The sequence below is a fragment of the Castor canadensis genome, chromosome 12, assembly GCF_047511655.1.
Source record: "Castor canadensis chromosome 12, mCasCan1.hap1v2, whole genome shotgun sequence".
In the NCBI taxonomy this organism is placed as follows: Eukaryota; Metazoa; Chordata; class Mammalia; order Rodentia; family Castoridae; genus Castor; species Castor canadensis.
In genome coordinates this window covers 6,810,425-6,838,041 of record NC_133397.1, presented here as the reverse complement: position 1 = coordinate 6,838,041, position 27,617 = coordinate 6,810,425, and the positions used below count along the sequence as shown (strand labels likewise).

The 27,617-nt window shown below is 40.3% G+C and overlaps 1 protein-coding gene across 11 annotated transcripts in view; it reads left to right on the top strand.

Moving 5' to 3' along the window:
• Positions 1-5,202: 5,202 nt before the first annotated feature.
• LOC109675106 (kinase D-interacting substrate of 220 kDa-like) overlaps positions 5,203-27,617 on the top strand; it is a 99,652-nt gene continuing 77,237 nt past the window's right edge. For 4 of the 11 annotated variants that reach the window (XM_074049116.1, XM_074049114.1, XM_074049111.1 and 1 more), the window contains exons 1-6: positions 5,204-5,367; positions 13,127-13,267; positions 15,330-15,428; positions 16,416-16,514; positions 22,349-22,447; positions 23,136-23,234. In XM_074049116.1, coding sequence (XP_073905217.1) covers positions 13,160-13,267; positions 15,330-15,428; positions 16,416-16,514; positions 22,349-22,447; positions 23,136-23,234 — 504 coding nt within the window. In that variant the 5' untranslated portion in view covers positions 5,204-5,367; positions 13,127-13,159. Of the gene's footprint in view, positions 5,368-13,126; positions 13,268-15,329; positions 15,429-16,415; positions 16,515-22,348; positions 22,448-23,132; positions 23,235-23,393; positions 27,199-27,617 lie in introns of those variants that run through there. The other 7 variants (XM_074049115.1, XM_074049113.1, XM_074049110.1 and 4 more) reach the window with 4 other exon arrangements.

Sequence of the window (27,617 nt, the reverse complement as noted above, 5' to 3'; positions counted from 1 at the left end):
ACAAGAAGTCTTCTAAGCTTCCTCTAAATGTAATTAATGCTTTCCTTTTTAAAGCATATATCAATGTATCCAAAGTGTAACATGGAGAGGGGCCAGGGAAAAATAGGAAATACAGAGAGGTGAGTAAGAGACAGAGGGGAGGAGATTAAAATGCCTACTTTATGGGTAATTAGATCCAGAAAAGGAGGAAAGGCAATGTCAGAGAGTTTTTTGGTGCTGGAAAGACATCAAGGACTATAAACCTCAGCTGAAATGTGGCTCAAGTGGTAGAATGCCTGCCTAGCAAGCGTGACATCCTGAGTTCAAACCCTGGTACCACCAAAACAAAACAAAACAAAACAAAAAAAACCCCCAAAAACGTAAAATCCAAAAAAGGCTAAATAGTGGAAATTCGAAGGACCTTTAATAAAGGGATAATCTTGGAGAACCAATCTATAAAATATTAAAATTAAGTATAAATCTACAATAATTTATACAGTGTTATATTGGCTTATGGATGCCCAAATGCATAAATAAGTCAAGTTGCAGTCAATAATGAGCTACTTGGTAGAAATTTGGACTCAAAGAAGAGAAAATTTACTCCTTTTTAAGAAGCATATGAAAAAGTAGGCTTTTAGGCTAAATATTGGTTTTACAGAAACAGAAAAAAATTATAAAGTGGAATCATTAATAATAAAAGAAGTTGAATCTAATGCAGACCTAAAAAAATTTTTTTTGAGACAAGGTCTGGCTATACTTGAACTCAAGATTCTTCTCATTCTGCATCTCAAGTGCTGAGATTACAGGCCACTAGGCCCAGCTCTGACCTAAAAAGTTTACATGTATCTTTAGAAAGTAAAAATTGTTTAATTATTTAAGATAGGATAAAAGGAAACTAAATTTTAGATGAAGATAGGGGACAGGTAAAATTTCAAAATGTATACCAGATTACAAAACTGAATTGTATATTTTTATAGCATAATAAAATTAAACAATAAACATAGACTCATAGAACTGAAGGGATTAAAAGAAATCAATAAGTCGATCTAATGCAATACTAAATATGTCTTTGTGTCCCCTTTTATGGGACCCTCTGCTTGCAAGTAGACTTTGGTTTTGGAGACTAATAGAGGTTTAAGGTGCTAAGTTAGCTTGGATGAGATCCCAAGATCCTGGAAATGGCAGGAATCCCACTTTTCAAGAAGTGGAGGAAGGCACTGAACATACTTCCTGCTGCCCTAAAAAGTTTTCTTTTAATGTAAAATTTTAACCCAAGGGGTTGGATGTCATTGTCCCATGGTTCCTGACCATGTAATATCCTTTCCCACTGCTTGATCCAAATTCTTTCTTTGGCCTCTGCTTGACTTCCCCCTTTCTTTGAAGGCACTCGTTGCTCAATATCCAAGAGAGCACTCATTTCTTCTGGACTCCCACTTCCTTGGCTCTTCGCTCATATCATTCTGATAACATTTCTCATTAGCATATCACCTGGGGAGAGCCCTAACTGGATTGTACTCTCAAACAGGGAGACTCTGACTCTTTCATTTCTATTAGTGAGTAAGGACTTGATGATGAGAAAAGTTTTATAGAATCTAAGACAGCTAATGGCCAGGCAGTGGGCTGGCACTATGGACATGTGTCCATCATGTTTCTTGAGCTCATGATGTACTGAAACCCCAAGCCTTGCTCATCAGAACTCAGTTATAACTCACTCTTCCCTTCAACTCTAACTTCCCCTTTCATGACCACAGGATTTTACATTTTCCCTCTAATGCATCCCATGTCCGTTCTTAACTCCATCTCCTGGTGTATTCCTTTGACTTCTGGTGCCATCTTAGAGTTAGGAACCTTCTCTGTGTTTTTAATGTAGAAAGACTATGTTGATTAAATGGGTCAGAGAGGAGACTGGTAATGATATCAAGAAAGTGACATCAACAGCTATCACTCTCCAGGTAAAATACTAACCTCACATGAGCACCCCTGTTTCTCCTCATTTTTAACCATGAGTGTTTAAAATAATAAGTTTGATTAAGAAAGTTTATATTTTAATCTCTAAGAAGCCAGAGAACTACAAATGGGAAGGTTATGGGAGCTATCTCCCAATTTTTTTGTGTATTTTTCAAATTCTTTATAATGAACACATATTCCTTTTGCAATCAGTGAAGAACACAATTTTAAAGCAATATAGTGTGCAAAACCTCTTGAAATTCTATGGAAAATATGTTTTACAATGAAATTGAAGGCATGTAAAAAGTATGGACTGCTGAAGTCATCATCGAATATGCTGCTATATGGAAAAAGAAGAAAACACTCTCAAATTACAGCGCTGATGGGAGAGCGGTGAGGAGTGGAAAGATAACTCCTATTTATCCTTCTACGTGAAACCACATGACAAGAAGAGAAGGCAGACTCTCAAAGTGATTTGAGTGATTCCATCAGAGCAAATGAATTTGCTAGAAAGATTCAGGCAGGCTCTGTAAATCGCAGAAAGAGCAAGAACATGGAAAGAGGCATGTCTTTGAAACAAAACTGGAGAAAAACCATTTTAGTTACCTTTTGCAATAGTTCTATGTTGCAAGATAGGAGTCTTAGAGTCCACAGATATGAAAGGAAGCAGCACCATTTGGCAAGAGTCAGGAAATATTTGTTACCAAAACAGATATCACTCACTTAGTGTAACCATAATTCCAGGCAGGAGAATGTGATACAGCAAGACTGTAGTGCAACTCCAGTTTTCCCCAGGACTACTCCTGAGACTGCCCCATGTCTCCTGGTTTCTCATCCCTGATGACATTTGGAGTAGCTCTTATAATTTCATAACTCTTCTGGTCACTTTTAGATCATAAAACGCTATTTAGTCTTTTTGTTTTCTTTGGTGGCGCTGGGGACAGAACCCAGGGTCTTGCACATGCTAGACAGTGCTTTCCCACTGAGCTACAACCCCAGCTCTCTCTAGTCATTTTTAAGTCCTTAAAGATTCTCATTTTAGTACTGAAATGCCTGGCCCATGTTATGATAAGACGTGAGTTTAGAGGGTCTCTCCTCCCCAAGTCAGCTCTGCCATGGTTGACAAATGTATTCTCTGCCTCAGTGCCTCTCCTTCCCCAGCCCACCTTGCAGCCCAGCATCTGTTCCCTCCCCCCAATAGTGCCATTAAAACTATGGGCTAAAGTGAAGCCTATTTCTAATTCCTCCTTCCTAGGCTAGTATCTGAACAGCTTTGAAAAACATCCCTGAGGGGCTGGCAGAGTGACCCAAGCAGTAAAGTGCCTGCCTAGCCAGTGTGATGCCCCGAGTTCAAGACCCAGTACCACTAAAAAAAACCAAACTAAACCAAACCAAACCAAAAAACATCCCTGAGGAAGAACAAGTCTCCCATGCGGTAATACCCAGGAATTTACATTTGGTAGGGAGGAGCAGGACGTCCAGGTAGCAGGGTCCTGTGACTTGGACTGAGATGGGCTTTGCTAAGTTCTTCACTAACCCCCCACCCCCCCCACCAATGTGATTTAACAGGGCCTGGACGACGTGACCTGGAGAGCTCACCATTTCTCTTAGGGGTTCCTTAGAGCCTTAGTACCTTAGAGTTCCTTAGGATCAGACTTAAGATCACAAGAACCTGCTTCTGCAGGTCACCATTTCACGTGAGTGAGATCTTTCAATGACTTTTGAAACCTCTGTTTGTGTCCACAAACCCATCAAGAAAACCTGTTAGTTCATTATGTGTGGGACACAGCTTCCCATTCTGGGGCCATGGATCCCTGTGAAACCACATACGCCAGTTCCCGTAACCAGTGGTTACGAAAGGACACCTTCTGTCCTTGGTGGGTCCTCAAAACTTTGCTTGATCTTAAAAAGGGATGTTGGTATTTGAAATCACTGATTTGGACTGAGTTTGAGATTAGAGTTTCATTAAATCACAGGAATGATGTTTGAAATCCACATTCCTAGGCCCCACCCCCAACAAGCATCAGGTCTTGAGTTCTGAAAAATCCATGATGAGTGTAATGTCCATACATCAGTGTGCTTGCCTGGCAACTCATGTGAAAAGCCAAGAGGGAGAATGCTCCATCAGAAGCTGGAGCGACTCTTAGGAAATGAGAGATACCCCAGCCATGTATAAGGAAGTCCTAACAGGGATGGCTTCTTCCCGAATGGCTCACGGGCTAGATACTCAAAACTGGATGTGGTTGGTGGTGGTACGGGAGGTAAGGCTGGAGTTACCCTTATAGTGTGTGTATGTGTTTTGGGGGAAGACAAGCAGGTTAAATGTACCGTACTGACCACAGACTCTGTGAGTACCTATAGTGTGCTGGACCCTATGGAGTAAGAAGGGGAACACAGAGGACTGGCTAATGATTGAGGTCGACCAGGAAGGTTTCCAAAAGAAGGGACCCCCCCCCAAGCTGTGTCTTAGAACTAGAATTTATCTTTGGAATCAGCTGCACTCCCAGGTAGGGAAGAATATGGGGTGGGGGAGCAACAAATTTAAGGGAGGTGGAATCTAGAAGGGGCAGTCAGAAAATAGGGAGGAAAACTAGAATTAGAGTCACAAAGCCCAGTGCAAGGAACATTTTCAGGACAGAGTAGCCCTTGGTGTCCAACAGAGGTAAATGAAACACTGTTCATGGCATTTGGTGATCAACCAGAGGCACCTTCTGCAGAGTTCTGGAGGAGGAGGCAGGACTGCAGGGCCACCGAGTCTGAGATTGGAACGGAGGGCTGGGGATGGAGGCAAGGACCTCAGAGGACTGAGGGAGGATAGGGAGGATAGAAAGGAGGCTGGGAGAACAGGAGGAGACAGAGAGGATGGGAGGGAGGAACTCATAGGTCAGAGGAGTCAATGTGCTCTCTGGGAGACCAGGAGTGTAAGCCACAGGCACTAGAAGTAGGCAGAAATTTGGTTCCTGGACTCCAGGAGGAATTGATCTGGCCTTCGTTTGCAATGAATGTGCAATGTCTTCTGAAATTATAAGTGTAGTTTATTTCTCTGAATAAGTTTGATTGCAGTGGTACACAGGGGATATAAATTAACTGTAAGAGTGACATTGATAGGGAAAAATACTGCCTGGGGTATTTGTCAAAAATATGCACATTTTGGAGGACAGAGACTGTGAGACAGGCTGTTCAGCAGGCTAGCCAGCCTGCTCTGCTAACTCCATCAGCTCCTCCAGCCCCGCCCACAGGGGCGTGGCCACCAGACACCCCGCCCAGCTCTCGGTCACGTGACCTGTCAGTGCCTCCTCAGGAGGAAAATGGCCGCTGGGTGTGGTGAAGGCGACGCACTTGAAGCCGCGGTCTCTTTTCTCGTCTTCTGACACCGCCTGCGGCCCAGCGGGCTGGTTCATGCTGAGCTGGGGGCGCCGACTTCGGCCAGGTTGTGCGAAGGTCAGTGTGGAGGTGGCCGGCGGGGGGTCACAGGGAGGTGGAGAGGCGAGGTCGGTGAGGAGGGCACCTGAGCCGGGGAGGGGGGCGGGGAGGGTCTCCGAGGGAGCCGGGATCGGGGTGGGGGGGTGGGGGGGAGGGAAGAGGTGGAGGTCGGCCGGGGAGGGGTCGAGGGGGGGCGGGGAGGGTCTCCGAGGGAGCCGGGATCGGGGTGGGGGGCGGGGGGGGAGAGGTGGAGGTCGGCCGGGGAGGGGTCGAGGGGGGGCGGGGAGGGTCTCCGAGGGAGCCTGGGTCGGGGGGTGGGGGGGTGGGGGGGAGGGAAGAGGTGGAGGTCTGCCGGGGAGGGGTCGAGGGGGGGCGGGGAGGGTCTCCGAGGGAGCCGGGATCGGGGTGGGGGGCGGGGAGGAGGGAAGAGGTGGAGGTCGGCCGGGGAGGGGTCGAGGGGGGCGGGGAGGGTCTCCGAGGGAGCCGGGGCCGGGAGGGCGGGCGGGGGGGGGAGGGAAGAGGTGGAGGTCGGCCGGGGAGGGGTCGAGGGGGGCGGGGAGGGTCTCCGAGGGAGCCGGGGCCGGGAGGGCGGGCGGGGGGGGGAGGGAAGAGGTGGAGGTCGGCCGGGGAGGGGTGGAGGGGGGGCGGGGAGGAGGAGGGGGACAGGTGGCGCCGCCTGGGGTCTCTGCGAAGGCGGGCGGCGAGCCGAGAGGGCCAGGGCGGGGGAGGGGAGAGGGGTCCGAGTCCGAGTCCCCGCGGGCCGGACCCGGGGAAGCGCGGGTGTCCCTGGGGGTCAGTGCCCCGGGGCGGGGTGAAGGATGTTAGGGAAACAGTCCTTTTCTTTTGCCAAGCCCGCCTCCTCCACCCTCGTTTAGCAGTGTCGCTGAGGCCGGCGGCGGCTGGGTTCCTTCCCCGGGGCTTCCCTGGGCCAGGTAGCGCTGTTTTCTTCTTTGCTTTTATGTTGGGCTCCATTGTCATATGCAGGCTTTTTTTTTTTTAATGTCTTACAAAATACCAGCAAGCTCTTGATCACAATGCTTCCGAATTTCTTTGTCAGTCATCAAAGTTGGAATTTTATTTTTCCTAGGCGTTTTGACCTAGAGAAAGGTTTAAGCCAGTGAAGAACATTTTTTTCCTGATTGTTTATGGAGCCATCTCTGCCCCCTAGAGGTGTTGTTAATAATGCAGCTTTCTTAGCCTTTCAGTGATCCCCAATTTTTTTTTGTCCTTGGGTGTGGCCCAGGAAACACCTCTTGGGGTGATTTTACTATGTATGTGTTTGCCTACATTTTGACAACGGGGAGGGCCACCCATATACATTTTTCATTTTAAAAGACGATATCTGCCTTTTAAAAAAGCAGGCTTAGGTCTGATGTAGAGCCAAGGTTGAAAGTGGGAAGGTGTGTTCTTTGTTCTCCAGCTTTACCACTATGAACTGTTTTATCAGAATTATTTAGGTGTGCATGTTAAAATGATCAGTTTCTGGGCCCCACCACGTATCTATGAAATGGGATTCTCTGGGGGAAGAGTGTACAGTATTTGAGAAGTTTTCCAAATAATTTTGATGCACCCAGTTTGAGAATCCTCTCTTGCGCTGTGTGAGTGTAAGACTCCTTGGACTCTCATGATACTCAGATTTTCATTTCTCCATCTCGGCTTTTTTGGAGCATGTCACCTTCAGCCTGCCCAGAGCACCATGTATCCAGTCCAAGTGGTGGGGAGAGACCAGGTGTAACACACAGAGAAACAGCTCATCTTCTTTATCTTCTTTCTGGCTTTCCCCCCACTCCTTTTTTTTTTTTTTTTTTTTTTCATAGCAACACAACCCTCCAGTCACATGCACGTGGCCTGTAGTTGTCATCTTTCACCTGTCGTTTTTCTTCTGCAGTCAGTCAGATGGTTTCTTTTATTTATTTTTCATCCAGAATATCTCCTCTGGATATTTTGGTGGGTCTAAATTAAGCTCATATAGGCCAGATGTGGTGACTCACACTTGTTCCAACTGGCTACTTACTGGAGAGAAGGCGATAGGAAGAATCAAGGTTCCAGATTAGCCTGGGCAAAAGAAGTTAGCGAGACCACACCCTCCCCCCTTCAACTAAAAAAACTGGGCATGGTGGCATGTGCTTGTCATCTCAGCTATAGGGGGGAAGTTGTAAATAGAAGGATGGTGGTCTAGCCAGCCCTGGCAAAAATGCAGAATAATTAAAGCCAAAAGGCTAGGGTATGGCTCAAATAGCTGAGCACCTGAACTAGCTGAGCAAGCATGAGGCCCTTAGTTGAAAGCCCAGTACCACCAAAAAACAAAAACAAAAACCTCAGACCCTGGGGATTTTATATTGTTGAAGTGAATATCTTCCATTTCTTCTCCATTTCCCCTTCCTGATTCATCTCTGTGGGCTGTTTTGTTGGATCCCTGACTGCTGTCTATAGTTTTGATTCCTTCTTTGTGTTTTTCCAGTCTGAATTGCATATGCATGCACTGCTAGGAGATTAATTTTTCTAGGATCATGTATGAGTATGCCAACCCCCCTTTCCTGCTTTTACTCAAGAACTGTCATGTCTATATGAGCTCTTCTAGGAGGGCTGTTTAGAAGGCAAACAGCCTGAGGGAAAAGGAGATTTACCAGACTGAATGAGAAGTCAAGATCCCAGATAGCTCTGTGTTCTGCATGTCTCTCAGAGACCACGTTTGTTCTCTTACTTAAGAAGAGTCTTTTTTTCTGTTGATATCTGTTCAGCTTTCTCTCTCTCTGCTGACTGAATGCCTCAAAACTATTATTTTGCCCATGCCACAGTCATTGGGGTTTAATTCCAGTTCTAGATTGGCCCAGCTTATCTTTTTGAGCATCACATGTACAGATTGTGTGCCCATTCCTGGTTGTAGTTGATTATGGAGAGCATGGCTGTTGAGGTAGCAGGAGCTGCCCATGGGCAAAGTCCTTCTGAAGAGGCATCCTTTGTATACCTGTGCAGTTACTCAATTTCACAATTCTCTATTAACTTTTTATTTGTTCTAGGCTTGTAATATGTTCTGGGGACATAAGAACAAAGGACAGAGACAGCCCTTTTTCTTGAAGAGATTACAGATGTAAACCACCATGACTTTCTAGCTGTAACTATCATTTCATACTTAAACACCCCACTTGTGTATCATTTCCTGGGCATACAATACATAGCCATTCAGTCGACACTCTTCTTCTTCTTCTTTTTTTTCTTTTCCTTCAGTACTAAGATTTGAACACAGGGCTTCACACTTACTAGACAAGTGTTCTGCCACTTTAGCCACAGCTCAAAGTCCGTCTTTTTTTTGTGGGTGGGCCTGGAGTTTGAACTAAGGACTTCACACTTGCAAAGCAGGTGTTCCACTGCTTAAGGCCCACCTCCAGCCCTCAACACTCTCTTCATCTGTTTTCTAGATGTTTCTTTTGCTTGGTGTGCCCTTTGTTCATTTTCCACCCTTTTGAACTTCTACATAGTTTTCAACAATCTGCATAAAATGATGTCCCAGCTGAAGAAGTAACTTCTCTTCAGAAGTCTCATAGCACTTTGATTCTGCCTTGAATTATAGCTTGGATTTAACTCGTTGTTTGGACATTTGCCTTTCAAATTGTGCTAGGAATGCATATTTTGTTATCTGTAAAAAGAAAAATATTTGCTCTGCAACATTGGAAAATTAAATAAAAGCATAGATATACTAAAAGCATCTCATAAACTAAAGTGATATGAAAATATTTGTCTTTTTTTTTTCTCAGTCCTGGGGTTAAGACTTAGGGCTTCATGCTTGCTAAGCAGGCAGCCAACCACTTGAGCCACGCTTCCAGCCCTTTTTGCTCTGGGTATTTTGGAGATGGGGTTTCACTTTTTGCCCAGTCCAGCCTAGACTGCAATGCTCCTACTTTATGTTTCCCCGCCACTGGGATGACAGGTGTGCACCATCACACCTAGCTTTTTTCCGTGGAGAACTCTTTTTGCCCAGGCTGGCCTCAGACTGTTATCCTACCTATCTCAGCCCTCCCAAGTAGCTAGGATTACAGACACGAGCCGCTGGCGTCTGGCTTATAAATGCTATTTTCATGAAGATCTCATGTCTTCTGGTGAACTGCAAGCTCGTTGAGGGCATGATAGTAATTCACCAGCAGGCTAGCTTGGGTCTCCCACATAATGGTGCCCAATACATATTTGCAGAAGCCCTCTGGGCTTCCTCATTCACCTAAGGTGTGCTGACATCCTCCAGACCATGTGTGGGGAAGTGGTGGAGGCAGCCATAGAGGAAGAATGAATGTAGACACTGTCAGAATTCAAAGCATATAATATTTGATGGTAGCAAAGTGTTTTCCCCAAATACAGAAAGTAGAGAATTATGTAATGAACCCTTATGTACCCATCCCTAGCTCTAACAATTATTGATATTTTAACAATCTATTTCAGATATTTTCTTCTTCCCCCATTACCTCCCATCTGCCCTCAGTCCTTTTCAGAGAACCATATCTCCATAGGGCAGGAATTTTGTCTTATTCAACTTTCATTCATAGCCTGCAAACTGTAGTTCCCAATGAACTGTTACTGGCTTACATTGTAGAATTATATGCATTTTCATGTAATTATATGATAAAAATAGATCACCTTTCCTTAAGATACAAGTTCTCAATGTTTTTTGAGTAGTTAAGGCAAAACAGCTTCAATTTATGTTTTTCAAAACTTTAAAAAAAAACATTTTCTGCTTAATCTTAATCTGAAGCAAGGATAAGAGTGAAAACCTTTTTATGTTTTAACTATTTAAAGCTGACACATATACAGTCCACATAATAATGGATGATTTTTATCTTTATTTTTTTTTGGCAGTAGTGGGGTTTGAACTTACCTTGTGCTTGCTAGATAGGCATTCTACCACTTGCACCATGCCCCGACGCCTTTTTGTCTTAGTTGTTTTTTAAAGTGGGTCTCCCATTTATTCCTGGGCCAGCCTGGATGGAGAGCTCCCTTTTGATGCTTTCTTCATAGCTGGGGTGACAGGCCACAAGCTACCACCCTTAGCTTTTATTGGTTCAGGTGGGTCTCCAGAACTTTTTGCTGGGACTGGCCTCAAACCATATCCTCCTGATCTCCATCTCCTGAATAGCTAGGATTACATGTATAAGGTGTTGCATCTGGCCTTCAGTCTTTGTTTTCCTTTGTGGTAGAACTTAATGTCTGCAGCTTCTTTCTTTACTGTGCTTATTCCATTTTGTGTGATATTGTGGCAATAAAGCATGTTTGATACAACTAAGGGTTTGTCAGACATTTGTGTGTTTTGAAATTTTATTTTAAAATAATTTCTACTTTTCAGAAGACTTGTAAGAATACTACAAAAGAATTCTTACTCCTTACTCATTTAGGTTGCTTATTTTGCCCAGTTAATACTATAGCCATTTCTTGATGAATGCCAAGCCCTCACTTAGTTCCTTAGGATGAAAAGATGAAGAAGATGTGATTCTGTTTGCAAGGATTTTGGAGTAGGTTAATGCTTGTGCTACATTATTTTAAGTGTAAACCTAAAAGCATGCATGAAGTATAGGTGTACAGATTACATTGACCAGGGCGTGGTGATTGGGGACTGAAGAGGGAAAAGGAAGAGGAGATCCTAGAGTGATGACCCTGGAGAAGAGTTGAAAGATGCGTTTAGTTGATTGCGAGTGTTAATACTGGGTCAGGTGTTCCAGGTAGTTGGAGCAGCATGAGCACACTCGTGATTCCACAGATACTGGGTTCTGCTGTCTGCCAGGCGCTTCCTTACCTGCTGGAGGATGAGTGGCGAACAGAGATAGTCCCCATTCTCATTGAGCTACATTTGTTAGAATTGTGGAGGGGAACAGACACTAAAAGTAAATAGCATGTGAAGTCATGTTGAGCACTATCTAGAAGAGTAAAATAAAGCAGGGTCATGGGGAATGATAGTAGCAGGGGTGATGGCTGTTTGTACACATTGGTCAGGGAAGTGCTGATCAGGTGACATTTAAATAGAAGTTCAGTGTGGCCTGAGCGGGTGAAGCAGAGAATTCTAAACATGGACTCAGGGAGGTGGAGAAGGAAAGGGGTGGAACAGATCAAACAGAGCCTTGTAGGCCTTGGAAGGATTTGGGCTTTTATTTTGAGTGGGAGTACAACTGTTGGGGGTTTTTTGAGCAGATTGGCCATAGGAAGACTTAGAATTTAGGAAGATCACTGTATCTTTTGTATAGAGGTGGTGAGTATTGCTACCCAGGCCTGGAAGGTTAGTATCCTTGCAGGACAGGGCCACTACATTTGGATTATTGTTGTTGGAGACTAAACAGAGAGGCTGGAGATAGTAGGACCATGGAAGAGGCCATTCAGGAATGTATTGTGTCATATCTGGAGGATACAAAGTCAGGATTGTTTGTCAACTTGGTCACTATTGTTGCTTTGGTGTAGTTTGTAATGGGGGAAAGTTACAAATGCATCATAATCTTTGGCCCTTTCAAAAAGGAATTTTGAATATATAGTAGACCCTTGGTATGCATGAGTATATGCTTTCAAGATGAGCGCCTTTGAGGAAAATCACGAATGCTCAGGATGCATAGAGTTCAGTGCTGTGCTGCAGATGTTTGATTTATCTTTCCCACAAAGCAGCTGACTTCTCCTAAAGATGGGGTTCCTTTCAAAAAGTCTCAGATTTTCACTCTCACTTAATCACATTCACTGTTAGCGTGTTTTTTGGGCTATTTGCTTTTGGGGAGGTGTATTTTCACAAAATTAAAGGCAGAGAAATGCTCATCAGATCACACATTGATTTAAACACAACTGATGATAACACAGTACTGACTGAGAGCTTGTCCATTCAACTGAGCTGTGTAATATATGTGTCTGATTTAAAATTTTTGTTATTGAACTTTCATTTTATTTATCATGCTTGGTCAAAATCACATGTGATGAGTTTGTGAATAAGGCGGGTTTACCGTACCAAAAATTTGGTAACCTGCTAAATTTGTTTGCAGGTCCCAAAAATGAGCTTATTATAACATAAAGATGTTTTTCTAGCATTGCTATCTGCCATATCTGCCATTAAAAGTATGTCAGGAAATGTTTGTTGTTGTTGTTGTTTCAGTTACTTGATGTTTCCAAATATAAAAAGAAAGTCAAGAGTCTTAGACCGGTTAGAATCAGACCATCTCAAATGAGACCTTCCCTTCCTCCCTCCACTCCTTCAGTTTCTCCCAGCTCTGGTGTAGCATATGTTTTCAGAAGGTCACTGTGAGTGCATTGTGGGTACCTGGTAGGGGAGGTGAGTGGAGGCAGAGACACCAGTTGGGAAGCTACGATCCATCCAAGTGAGAAGTCAGGGTGGAAGTAATGGAGACAGGGAACAGTTACAGATAGAGCCAGAAGAATGTGTTATGGATTGAAGGTAGGGTATGAGAAGAAGAGTTAAGTCATGGTTAAGTCAAGGTTTTGGGCCTTGGAAGAAAGGCGCTGGAGTTGCCATGGGCTGAGGTGGAGACAGCAAGAGGAGGAGCAAGGGAGCATTGCTTTGTATTTGGGGTGGTGATGATGAAGGCTTGGGGATGGATCTGAAGTTTGGGGGTTGGGTGAATGTGAGTCTTGGGAAATGACATTTTGTCAGCATTTTGACAACTGAGCAGTGGGACTTTGTTTTTAGTTCTACCATTGGAGGAATACTGGCACAAGTTTAGGGTTAAAATTGGTAATATGTTTAATAGGAACTTAGTTTATTTCTAACCACAAATTATGTATGTTTTGTCTAAATTACTTTAAATAGGTGAAATAAAGATAACTACAGCTTTCTGTGAAAATGTCAGTTCTGATATCACAGAGTGTTATAAATTATGTGGAAGAAGAAAATATTCCTGCTCTGAAAGCTCTCCTTGAAAAATGCAAAGATGTTGATGAGAGAAATGAGGTAAGGCTCAGTTTCTAAGATTAAATTCTTTCACATGTATTTGTTGCTTCTGTGTGCCAGGCACTGTACTAAGGATGAAGGTGAGTAAGAAGTAGGTGATTCTTAGGAGTGGGTGTGGTTGTGAACATCTGTTATCTCAGCTAGTTGAGATTTACATTTTTTTAAAATCTTATTTCGTGGAACATCTGTCTGTGTGAATTGAAGTATATCTGTCTTCTGAAAGTAAACAGGAAACTCCTTTGAGTCTTTGGAATTACTGTTGTAAAAACTATTTTGTAAAATTCATACACCTTCAGCATCTTGGATTCAGTTTCTTGGCTTTAATTTCTGTATTGTACCAATGGCTTTTATATCTCACTGTTTATCCCAGTAGATTAGAGGGAGAGGAGATGCTGCAGAAAGCATGCCAAAATATTTAGAGCTGACAGAGGCATTTTTGGTGTGGTAAATACATCTGTAGTTATGACTCAGAATCATAAACATAATGTTTAAGGTGATCTGTTTAACAAGTAGCAATTGTGCATTGCTGTTTAGATGGTGATTATCAAATTTAATGTTCAAAACGTAGAGTTTTTCACCTGGAAAATCTGTTTATGTATAATATCTCATTCCCTAATGAGTGACATAGCTACCACATACAATTTAGTATCCATCATTATGTAAGAATGTCTATGTTTAATGTGATTTATTTTTGTACTTTGTTTAAACCAGTACTATGTTTAAACTCTTTACTTGGCTTATACCTATAATAACCTTTGTGGTATTTTGCCAGTGATGATAATTATTTGCTTGTTTGTGTTTTGGTCCCAACAGCTTTTTAAATTCTTTGAATTTTGCGCACTCATTTGATGAACAAACATTTGGGTGGCAATAACTGTCCCTCATATTCCATGTACAACACTAACTCATAAACAAAACAGACATGTTTGTCATTCTCATAGAGTTCAGAGTCTTTAGGGGAGACACACACAAATTAGTTGTTAATCATGCAAACAAAAATGTAATTACAAATGAGAATTAGTGTAGTAAAGTGGAATTCCAGGAGGTCAGTAAGGAGGTGTGAAAGTGCACGAGGGCATGTGGGAATGCATATTTCTCTGTTGTGGCTCTGTAAGCCATGGTAGGGGTTTCAATTCTTATTCAGAAGATTAGTGGGAAAATATTGAAGGCTTTTGAAGCAAAGGAATGATCGCAAATAGCATATTTTAAAAATCACAGATACTCTCTTCTACCATGATACACATAGTGAGTAGGTGTGTATTTGTGTAATTGAACTTAACTTTTGGTGTAAAATTTTCTATTCCTTTGTGCTTGGTGTGTTTAAATACTTTCAGTATTAATGGTTTAACTGTTTGTTTTAACCTGGTGCTTTCAAGTCTGTTTCAGGCTCTTGCACTTAGAGAAAGTGATAATGTTTGTACTTCTTATAGCAGAGGAGGTTTGCTGCTGCAGTTGTCCTTTCCCAGCTGCCCAAGCAGTGGCTGCTGTTTCCAGGACTAAGGGCACTACCTCTGTACTCACTTTTAGAAGGATGGAAAATACGGATTTAATTTATTAGCCCGGGCTTTAGTTTTATGAGTTAAGGTTATAAAGCAAGGCTTAAACTCCATGTGTGTATTTTATGTGCGGCATCTCTATTGCTTTTTTTTGTTATTTTACTTTTCTCTCTCTAGTCTTGCTCTAGATAAAACTATAAAAATTAAAGCCTCACTCTGTACCCTATTCTACCTGTAATATTGGAGAATTTATATACATTGTGGTAGTTGTTTTCCAAATCATAGTATCACATGTGTTTACAGATTTTGAATGAATTTATGTGCCTAAAACAAATTATTACACTAGGGGGAGAAGAATTATGTTTCGTGATTTCTTTGACTTTTAAGTTATTAGTAATCCCAAACTAAAGGTTCAGAGCTGTTTCTAAATTAAAGAAATGTGTTTCTAAATTAAACACACCTAGTATTTGATATCCCTTCATGAAAAGGCAAGTGTGTATTTAGCAGTGGTGTTTCAGTGAATCAGATCATCTTGCTAAGTTCTCTGTGTCTTTTACATTCTCTAGTGTGGCCAGACTCCACTGATGATAGCTGCTGAGCAAGGCAATCTGGAAATAGTAAAAGAATTGATTAAGAATGGAGCTAACTGCAATCTGGAAGATTTGGTATGTATTAAAATAATTTACTCATTTTTAGTCTTTTTCTTTTCCTTAATTTATGTCTTTGTTTTGAAAGAATGATTAAAAATAATTGGCTTAAAATTATATATTCAGATATATCGCACCTTTGTCTCATGTGCTACATCAGTTTCTTTAAGAGTAATTCAGGAGAGTAACTTTTGCCTTCAGTGAAGGATCTCAGCTCTCTATGCTTTTTCTATATATATATGGCACTGGCTGAATAGAGAGCACATGTGCGTGCAATTAAATGCCCGCCTAGGAATGTCCATGTGAGAGCTCTGTTGTTTAGCTCCCATAATTACAATTTACTGAAAATACCACTACCCTTCATATTGGCCAGGAAGATGTGAACCCCCTATGATACTGCTATAGTATATCAGAATGGAATCACCATTCCAAAAGGTTACATTTCCTCTGAATTCCCCTGTTTTCTGGTCACACAGCTACATTTTATTTTAATTAAATGATCAGTTGAATTAAATTGCTGATATATAAATTTAATAGGGTACTTGTGTCCTTTTCTTAAAAAAATAAAGGTGAATATTCTTTTTGTTTATCACTTAATTTCTAAACTCTCTATATTGAGTTGCTGTACTTCCGTACCCTATGCATGTACACTCAGATCTGACTATAGGCTCTTTAAATTCAATTTATAGTAATGGTTGCTAGCCACGGGATTAGTCTTGAGGTTTGGTGGTCATCTTTTCTCCTTTTTTAAAAACACAGTATGTGATTACAAGTCCAGTGGAGAAGACTGAACAAGCAGCTGCCAAGTTGTTTCTGGACCATTAGCAGTGATATAAATAGATAAATTCTGAAGAGAGCTTCAATATTATTTTACAGAATTTTAGAGTAGGTCAAATCATGTCAGTTTGGTATGATCATTTGGTATGTAAATTCAGATTTTTTTTCCCCCTTACTCTGAAATGCTATTTTTGATTTTAAAACATACCATTTTTATATGTATTTAAGGATAACTGGACAGCACTTATATCTGCTTCAAAAGAAGGACACATACACATTGTGGAAGAGCTACTTAAATGTGGGGTTAACTTGGAGCACCGTGATATGGTATGTACGTTTTCTATAATACAGCATTAGTTAGCTGAAATCTTGCTAGCAATAACAGATACATGAAATCTTATATTTTTATGTATGAAGTGATATTATTGTAATGATTTCAGGATTTGGGGGTGGACATTGAAATTCTCAAGAATGCTTTAAGCCCTGGTGTTTTATCCCTCTTTTAGAAGGTTCTTAGTCATCATTTTCAGTTTATTTCAGAGTTTAAAATTCTGTAATGTTGTTAAAACATTTTTAAAAAACCATTTCATTATTCTCTAATATACAAATATTTTATTTATTTTATTTTTATATGATAGTTTTGCAGGTGGTTTTGTTGTGACATTTCCACATATAAATATATTATACCCTGATTTGGTTCATCCTCTCCATTATTCTCCCTCCTGCCCCTCCCTTCTTCAAATAACTTCAGCAGGTTTCAGTGTTCCATATTCAGACATGTACAGAAAATACCCCAACCATATTCAGTCTTTACCCTCTTCATTTGCCCTACCCTCCCACAAGTGTCTTCCTCTTAACACAACCTGTTTTACATTCTTGTCCTTCATTGTTTAAGTGTCTGTTTTTCAGTTGATACTTTCACTTTGTATTTTTCCTGTAAACATAGTGTGCTTAAGTCAGTCTAACCCTCTCTGACTCTTCCTCACCCTTGTCCCACTATCCTATTTTGTTCTATGGTTTTCCTGTCTTTTATTGTTTCTTGTTCCTACACAGATGTGATGTGTTCCATTATTATTCTGTATCTATCATTCCTTTCTTTTTTCCTCCTCTCTTAGTCTCCTCTAACAGTCCGACTTTTGGAAAGTTGGTCTGTATATATTTATATGCTTTTATGATAATGCTTGTATTTGTTTTGGATCTGTCTTCCACTTGAGAGAATACATGCGGTTCTTGGCTTTCTGAACCTGGCTGACTTTATTTAAGATGATATTATCCAGTTCCATCAGTTACCTGCAAATGATGAAATTTCATTCTTCTTTATGGCTGAATAAAATTCCACTGTGTATAAATACCATATTTTCTTCATCCATTCATCAGTTGTAGGGCATCTGGCCTGTTTCCATAGCTATTGGGAAATGCTGCAATAAACATGGGTGTGCAAGTGTCTTTATTGTATCTTGACTTACATTCCTTTTGCTTTATGCCTAAGAGTGGTATTGCTGGATTATATGGTAGTTCTGTTTTTTGAGGAGCCTAATTTATATTCCTACCCACATTGTATGTTATTTGTGTTCTTGATGACCACCATTCTATCAGGAGTGAGGTAGAATCTTCATGTGCTTTTGATTTGCTTTCCTTTATGACTAGGGATGTTGAGCATTTCATGTGTTTTTTGATCATTTTAACTTTACTCCTTTGAAAACGTTCTGTTCAGTTCATTTTCCCATTTCTTCATGGGTCATTGATTTTTTTGGGGAGTTTAGTTTTTTGAGCTCCCCATAAATTCTGGTTGTTAATCCCTTGTCAGATATATAGTTGGCAAAGATTTTCCACCAATCTGTCATCTGTCTTTTCAGTCTGGTGACCACTTCCTTTTCTGTGCAGAAACTTTTTAGTTTCATGTAGTTCCATTTGTCAATCCTTCCTGTTATTTTCTGAGTCATTGGAGTTTTATTTAGGAAGTTACTGCCTATGTCTGTATGTTCTAGTGTATTCCCTGTTACCTGTTCTTTCCTGTACTAGTTTCAAAGTTTCAGGTCCTATATTAAGGTCTTCACTTTTAACTATTATTTGTACAGAGTGAAAGACATGGATGTAGTTTCTACATGTAGATATCCAGCAATATTTAAGCCTGTCTTTTCTCCATCGTATGTTTTGGGCACCATTGTCAAAAATCAGGTGTTTGTAGCTGCATTTATTTATGTTTGGGTCTTCTATCATGTTCCATTGGTCTTTTGTGTCTGTTTTTGTGCCAGTACCATGCAGATTTTATTGCTGTGGCTCTGTAGTATAGTTTGAAGTAAGGTATTATGATACCTCCAGTGTTGCTTTTTTGCTCAGTATTGCCTTGGCTATTTGTGGTCTTTTGTACTTCTATATGAACTTCAGGGTTGATTTTTCAATCCCTGTGAGGAATGTCATTGGAATTTGATGGGGATTACATTGAATATATAGATTGCTTTTGGTAGTGTAATCATTTTCACAATATTATTTAATTCTGCCAATCCATTAGCCTGGGACAGCTTTCTATCTTTCGTTGTCTTCTTCGGTTTTGTTCTTCAGTGTTCTGTAGTTTGTTAGTGGTTTATAGAACTAACTTTGTTAGTTTTTAGAAAAATCTTTGTTTTTTTTTCAGGTAGGTTCTTGCTCTTCTTACCATGTTGGCCTTGGACTGCAATACTCTTACCTCTGAGGTCTCTTGAGTAGGTGGGATTACAGGAATGAGCCACCACACTAAGATTGTTTTTTAGATAGGCTCTCACTAACTTTTTGTCTGGGCTGGCCTCAAACTCTTATACTCCTGTCTCTGTCTCCTAAATAGTTGGGAATTACAGACATGTGCTACCATGCTTGTCTATTCAATACTGTAGAACTTTTGAGAAAATTGGTTTCTTTAGATAGGACTTTTGGAAGGATGTTGTATCATTTTAAGTTTTTTCAATTATAATTTTCAGAATAATTATAGGTTTATTTGTAAATTGTAATTCTGTTCAGACCTGCTAACTGTACACATAAGTTTAACAAGATGTAATCTTGAATTATCACTTAGTTCTTATCTGATCAGAGCATCTGGTTAAAACATAAAGGTTAAAAAAAGAATCATTTCTGGCTTATTCTGTAGAGCATTTAACTTTTTCAGAAGTTAATTTTAACAGAAGAAGAAAGGAAGGAAATGATCTGCCTTGATTTGACATATAATCCATGTATACTTAGCTGATGGTGCTTTAGAAGTATACATGGTCTGAGTTTTTAAGATATGGCAACATTCCACCATCTTGCTTTTAATAATACAATATGATTTACACCGGATTTTACCTCTGTAACCTTATATTCTTAAAAAGTAGCAAAGTGGATTATGTGCTTATTTTTATAAGAAGATACTGCTATAGTTTGGATCTGAAATACCCCCCCGGGGGTCCATGTGTTCAAAGTTTAGTCCTCAGCTGTGGCACTGTTGGTTCTAAAGGATAGAGCCTTTAAGAGGTAGGGTTCAGCAGAAGGAAGTTGGGTCGTTGGAGGAGTACTTTGGAAGGGAATTTTGGACCTGGGCTCCTTCCTCTTTCTTTGCTTCCCAATTGTGTGTGCTCCCACTGTGCCACCGTAGAACCAAAGTAATAAACTTTTACTCTGTGTACGTTGTTTATCACAGGTATTTTGTCACAGTGTCAGAAAGCTGATAAACGCACATCCAGAGACCTGTTTGTATCTTACTTATTTCCAAAAACGAACTTAAGTATACTTCAGTTAAAGTCTAGGGAGAGAAGATAATGATGTCAATAACCTAGGTAAAGGATAGTTATGTGCGCTGGAAGTAAAAAGTGGTGTTCTTTCTTTATTGGTGCATAGCATAGCAGGGAAAGACAAGGAGTTGACTATTTCTCAGTATTTTATTATAGGCACCATACCAGATTATCAATGAAGGATTAATACCGTGTACCAGTTATATGCCTGGCCTCCTTAGGAGCTTTATAGCATCTGTGTTTTTTAATTAACTTCTCAGAACAGTTCTGTAGACCACGGGTCATTTTGTTTTCTATGTATAGTTGAGGAAATTGAGGCCGAAGAGATGGGTCTTTATCCAAGGTCACATAGCTACTAAGTAATCAGGGTGGATTTTGAACCGAGGTCTGTCTACTCCAAAGGTTTACTCCTTTCATTCTTCTATATTCATAAGCAAGGGAGTGAAGAACTATAAAGTGCACCTTATGAATGTGTAAAATTTGATTTCTTAAATTCTTTTTTTGCTTTCCTTATTTCTTTTTCCCCAAAGTAATGATCACAAAACTTTTAACATTTGAAGACTCTTTGTGCTTGGCTTTGAAACACCAGAGAATGGAAAAATTGAGGACTGTATGTCTTTCAGTAGTTAGTATGGAGGGAACTGAACCATAAAGTATTGGTTGTGATGTCGGTAACTAAGCAATGGGAAGGCAGAATCCCTGGGACTGGTGTGAGGACAGGAGAGTGACCAGTGGAGCTGGAGTCTTAGGGGGTTCAAGATATAATGTCAGAAAGTCTGAGCAGGTGCTCTACTACTTAATACACCCTCCCAGCCCTTTTTCCTTTAGTTATTTTTCAGATAGGGTCTTGTCTGGGGCTGGTCTTGGGCTGTGATCATCCTACTTGTGCTTGCCTCCTAGGTGGGATTATAGTCATGTACCACCACATCCTGGCTTGTTTGTTGAGATGGGGACTTGCTACCTTTTTGCCCATGCTGTCCTCAAACTTCATTCCTACCCGCCTCTGCCTCCTGAGTAGCTGGAATGACAGGCTTGCATCACCATTCCCAGCCCTGTATGGACTCTTCATACTTATTTTATTCTTTGGATTATAAGCCAGTACTATACTTACTCTTTTGCTCAAGTTATTTCAGTTGTCTATTGGAATTCTTTCTTACTGACTTCTAAATCCAGTCAAGATGCTGTCTCATTTTCGTTTAAGTGTTTTTTTCCTTTTTGGTATGTCAAGATGCTTCAGGCTCATGCTCATCTTTTATTTTCCTTGCCTTCTTAATGGAATCATCCAGTTGTCCAAGAAAATGGAAATTGGTATTTAGAAACCAATATCTACGTGTCAGTTAAGCTTATTGCTAATAGAGTATCATTGCTTCTACTCCTCAGTGGGTAGGAGTAATACATGTATGTACGCTAACTTACACATGCACATCTACTTTTGTATCTACTTAGCTTACATATTTTAAAAATGAGTCTGTGTTGTTACCTTTGTCTTTCTATATTCTCACTGATTTTTAGGAAAAAGTTGCATATGGTAAAACTTACTCTGCAACAGAGTTTATGGGTTTTGACACATGTAGAGTGTGTGTCCTCCACCACAGTTCCATAGAGAGCAGCTCCATCACCTCCTCATTCCCCTCTGATGCTCCTTCGCAGTCAGCCTCTCCACCCAGCCTCTGGCTACCACTGATTTGTTTTCCCTTTCTGTAGTTTTGCCTTTTCCAGGTTAGGATAAGTATATTTTTCTTATTCTTTGTAATGTAATGTTGAACTAGCATCAGAAGAATTAAGTAAGTCATAGTCTCAGAGCCAAATATGTATTGGTCCAAATACCAGTTTTAAAAAGCAAAACATTTCCATCCTTAGTAAGATTTGGTTACATTGGCCTCTTTTATTGAATTGCATTATAGCCAAAGAGAAAATTGGTCCTGTAGCTTGGTAAATAGAACCTTATCAGCTAGGAATTCACACTTGATGGCTTTTCCCACCCTGGAAATCTGACCTAGAGCTTAGTGCCTTGCATCCTTCTTTTCTTGCAAGAGGTACTGTGATGACCTGGGATTAAAGGAAGTGTTTAAATTGAGAAATTGGATATGATGTGGAACCCCTATCTGTATGAAGACTTAGACAACGAGGAGGCTGTCTAGGGAAAGGTTTGTAACAGCCAAAATAAATCTTGCAGTAAAATTTGGAAGAGTACAGCATGAATTTTCCCTATTTCAGCTTTTGTGGCATAGTACAAACTTTGGAATAATTATTCATGGATGCAAGAGATTTGACTCATTTCATGGACTATTGTAGACTTTTGTGGGGATCTTGGAAATTTAAACCAATGATGTTATTAACATAAACACAGAAGGAACTTAATTAGTGGCATTTTTATGCTTGGATGTGATCCAGTTTTGTATCCCTCCATTTTTTCTTTAGGGGGGATGGACAGCTCTCATGTGGGCATGCTACAAAGGCCGGACTGATGTAGTAGAGTTGCTTCTTTCTCATGGCGCCAGTCCAAGTGTCACTGGTCTGGTAAGTGTTCACCAAAAATTTAATTTGTAGCATAAGTGGTAAATTTTCTTAGGAAATGCTTCAGGCTATTTTTACTTCATAGTGGTTGGAGATTTCCTAGATCATATTAAATATAATGTAGAATATGATTTTACAACACAATGGAAACTTCGTAAGTTGAGCTTTTGTCTTAATTTTTGTCAACATAAATTCAACTCTTAGAGCTAAAATGGTAATTTTATCTATATAACATTTCAAAAGGAGATTTTGAAATCCTTGGTTATCTTTTCTGTTTTCTGTGAGTATGCATACTTAATCTGAACTTCTTTAAAGAAACATATACTAATTAACCATACCATTTCTATAAATTCTGTTGTATATACTCATATTCCTTTTATTACCTGTTCCTCTTATTAATTTTGCCTGTTGGGTAGATAATCAAGTGCACTGACTCGATAAAAATAAATGTGTTCAGGACATATGCTTCTTTAAGGTTAAATGCATCTTTGTTGCCAATTATATTTTATAAGCATTATTTGTGTTTTTAAACCAGAGAGTGATCTGTAGAATGGTTTTTAAAAAATACTACTTTGTGCTACTCTCTTTGATATTTATGTACTTTACTTAGTAAATATGTGTGGCAAATATCCACCTAAAAGATTCCCTTTTCATTCCTCCCTTCCCTCCCACCTACTATCCATCCCAGCAGTATAGTGTTTACCCAATCATTTGGGCAGCAGGAAGAGGCCATGCAGATATAGTGCATCTTCTACTGCAAAATGGTGCTAAAGTCAACTGCTGTGATAAGGTAACTTGGCAGAATTACCCATGTTTTAGCTTGTGTTATGCCTGCTAGAGTGTCTTAGTTATAAACATTTTCATATAAAATTACTCACATGTATTTTATATTTTTGTATATTATTTTATTTATGTAGATATATGTCTTATAGTTGGATTCTTTATATATATTATGCACTGTTTCCTTTTGATGTTTATTATATCCCATTCATCATTCTCAAGAAGATAGCGACAGTGATTCACTGTCTCTGTTGTTTGAAGTTTTGAGTTGTAACTCTTTTTCCTTTAGTCCTACCTGCTTTCCTGCTTTTCCTTTATTATTGCAAGAATGATCTTTTTTTAAAATTCAGGTTTGTTTATCTGTCTCTCGTGTATGAAATCATAAAGACCAGCCTTGGTATGGTGGATATTGGTAGGACTTGCCTCCCTTTGTCCTGATACCTATAACCCAAGTTACCTTGCATGCTAGCCTGTCTAATGACCTGTAGTTTCCTGAGTTCCTGTGCTCTTTCCCAGTGTGCTATGACCTCTCCTCAGTTTCTCTTTATTCTGGAGGCGCAGCTCATTTGTCACGTCTAGAAAGCTCCCTAGAATGTTCTTCTATCCCCACCCCCCCTTTTTTTTTTAAATCCTTAGCACTAACCTCAAATGTTTAATGAGTACTTAATGTTTTTATTCTCCTTTCTTTTGGTGGCTTTCAGTGTTTCAGGATAAAGCCCATGCTTCCTGGTTTGACTTCAGCATATATTCCTAGTCTTACTTTTTTCTCTCCTTTCCATATACATACACTATGCCTTTAGACACAGAAGTTGTCTAACATTCTGTGAACTTTGTTTTATTCTATCCCCCCTGCTAGAATCTGTGCTATTGCCTCTTCTGCTTGATGAAAACCTATTTATTTTTCAAGGTTAACTTGAGATGTTATCTGTCTAGTCAAATCTTTTCTTAGTGCTCTGCCTCTGTACTATTAGTGCTCTCTGTGCATACTTCCATTGGAGCGTATAAACTACAGCCTTGTAATAATTGCATTTTTCTTTTTTTTGAGAAGATCAGGGATGTTCCTCTTTTTCCTTTTGGTCATTACTTCCATTGGTTGTTTTAAAATTTGACACATTGTTGGGATGATCATAATATTTTAAGTTAAAACTTTGTAGCTAATCATAGGAAAAAGGACTATTATCTGGAGTTTTTTTTGTAATTGGAATAGATTATGAGCATCACTTTCTTTAAGCAAATACTATTACTTACCCTCATGAAGATGTTGGAAGCCATCCATGCCTTGATCTGGATGGTGGTCAGTCGGGTTTGTACATATGTAAAAAATCATCAATTAGCACACTAAAGAGAGTGTATTTTTGTGTTTTATGCATGTTATGCCTTATTTTAAAAAATACTGCATAAAATAAAAGTTCAATGGGGAGGGTAAGAGGACTGTTGTATATTTATATGATAATGCGATGTTTAATTCCGATCAACTGAGATGTTGTTGATGTTTGATCAACTGAGATGTTTTTAATAGTTCTTTTTGTTGATGTTTTTGATATGACAGTCTAATATCATAGAAAAACCTTCATTTTTTTCCTTCTGGCCTGTAGAAAATTGTTTATATACAGTTTGCCATTTAAGGCCCTCCAGAATCATATATTGTGCTACTCAATCTGTCTTTCTTTAGCATTCTGAGAAAATGTTTAGTACCTGCTGAGTGCTATCCCTGTACTTAGCACAGAAGATACAAAAACAAAGAAGGAATGATCTCTGTTCAGAGAAGCAGGAAGATAAGTGGAATGTGTAATATGCATAGGTTAGGCTCAGATGTTTTAGGAATTTGAAGATAGGGGGATCCACTGATGGCTGAGCAGTCAATAAAGAACTGATAGATTATGTGAGACTTACTAAGAGTGGAACTTATATCCAAGAAGACTAGGAGAAGAAGCCATGCTACACACAGGGGAAAATGAGAGCAAAAAGCCCAAGTATGACTTGGCATGGCATGTTGAGGGGGTGCTGAGCAGACCAGGGAATGAGCTGAACTGAGTGTGAGGAGAGGAGCTGGCCAAGGAAGCCTTGGCCATAGAAGCCACCACCTTCAGGTAGGCCCTGAACACCTTACTAAAAAGTGGATGTCTGCCCTGTAGATACTGAAAACCACTGGGGAATTAGTGTTGTAGATTGGCACAAACTGGTATTAATTTTAGAAAAACTGTCGTTTAACAGTAGGCTTGTTAAAGATAGAGAATATTCTTCTTGCTGACAAAAGTAGGTTTTTATGGGCACTCATTTTTAGAAAAGGGAACACATCATTTAAGTTGTGTTGACTGAGGCAATGGGGCACCTGTGGTTAAAAGTGTCTGTCCTACTGGATAGTGGACCTAAGGGTTGTCAGCTGGTGGGAAAAGGCTTGCATAGAGGTGATTCTGGAAATTCTAGAAGCATGGGTTTAATAGCAGAGTTCACGGGGAGCTCAGCAGTGTCTGATAATTAGGAGTACTTCCAGAGGTAGAAGAATTTGGTTGGTGAAAAATCAATGGTGAGAAGTGACTTGAAAGCTCAAGGTTGAAGGCACAGTCAATAGTTCATGTGACTGTAGAGCTTTCAGGAAAAGAAAGAACTGAATTTAAGAGCTATAGATCTGGGGCTTAGGTGACGATTGTTGCCCTCATGTATAGTGATTCTGTAAGATTTATGGCGGAAACTAGTTTTTGAAGGGGTTTTGGTGAAGAATTGGAAATAACCCTTATAAATTATTTTGAAAGGTGTGAATAAAAGGACGATGATTAGTTACCTTAAGAGAGTAGGTTTTTGGTAAAGTTTGTTAGAGGGGAAAGCCTAAATCAGAAGGAAGGGAGGATTAGAAGGAAAGACATGGTGTGGGAGGAGATGGTTGAAAAAGGTCTAGACAGAACAGATTAAGATAGGATCAAGGGGATACATAAAGGGAGCAAACAAGACTGTGTCTGAAAAAAGAAAAAGAGAAAACTATTTAGACCATAGAGATTTGATTTAGAAGGAATAGAGGCCAGAACTTGAGAAAAAGAGAACAGAGAGACTTACTAAGGTGGTTGAATGCTAACTCCAGAGCTCTTTTGAAGTAGACAGAATGCCAGGTGAGGATGGTCTTGCCCCAGGCGCCAAGAGTTCTTTGTAATGATGAAATTGAGATGGCTTGCTGAATATGAGGGTGAGATGAGCTGGCCAATGTGATGACGAGGGGAAAGAGTAGCCATGCTAGCATATAATCCTGCACAGTTCAGTTCTGTAAAAGGGTAAAAATCAAATGCAGTGGGTGTTGAAAGGATGAGCTCTTAAGTCAAATTAGCATTTTTAAAGCAGGCCTGATTAGTAGTGAATGTGTATGTGTGTTATCCTTGTGACTGTCTGGCTCTTGTTTGTAGGGATATGGAGGGCATTTAAGCCAGAGAAAACATGTTAGCCACAAAGAAGGATGCTGGAAAAGAGAATTTAATTCTGGGAGAAGTGCAGTCCTTATTCCATCTCTCTAAGCCTGTTTTGAGGCCATGGCTGTGATGATTGTTCTCTTTCATGGCCTGTCTCCTTGTCGTTAGGCTCCTTTCCTATGTACTGTATTATAGGCAGGCTTGCGAGTCTGGCTGTCGTGAGGTTCAGTTCATCAAGAAGAGCACTGAGGACTGTAGCTTTCCACAGTGTGGTTGCCGTGATGTCTGGTATAAGTAGAATGGTGCTGCCCAGTGCAGTAACCACTAGCCACATACGGCTACTAGACTTTTAAATAAAATTGAAGATTCAGTTCCTGAGTCACATTAGCCACGTTTCAAGAGCTTAATAATCATGCGTGCGTTTCTTTCTACACAGCCCTGTTGGATAGGGCTGCCATAGCAAGCTTAGTAAATGTTCATTTTCATCCGCAGGCCCCATGAACTTAAAGGTCACTGTGGGCACTCGTGTGTGTGGATTGCCTATCATAGCATAAAGTCATGGCCTTGACTTTATGCAAGGTTTGTATTCTCTGATGCCTTTTGCGTCATGTTCCAGGAAAAGGTGCTTTTGAGTACGGCTTCCAGGCCGAAGGTATCAAGAACAGAGGCTGAGAGTAGACTCTGTGCCAGGCTTGTTGGGCTCATGGGTCTTGTTCTACCTCTTGATAGAGTTGGGACTTTGACATTTTAATCTTTTCAGAGCCTCACTTCCTCAGCTGTGGGAATGTAACGTGAATTATATTTGTTCTGTGAAAACTTGTTGAAAATTAGAGGCTTTATGACTTTGATGGAAAAATCGTCTCTGGTTATAAAAGCTAAGAAAGTTGGGTAAAAGGCATTTCATGCTGTGATTAGTCATCTAAATTGAGGGAAATAGGATTTATCTAGGATTAAAATTATGATGTGAACACATAAGAATACTCAGCATAAAGTTTTAT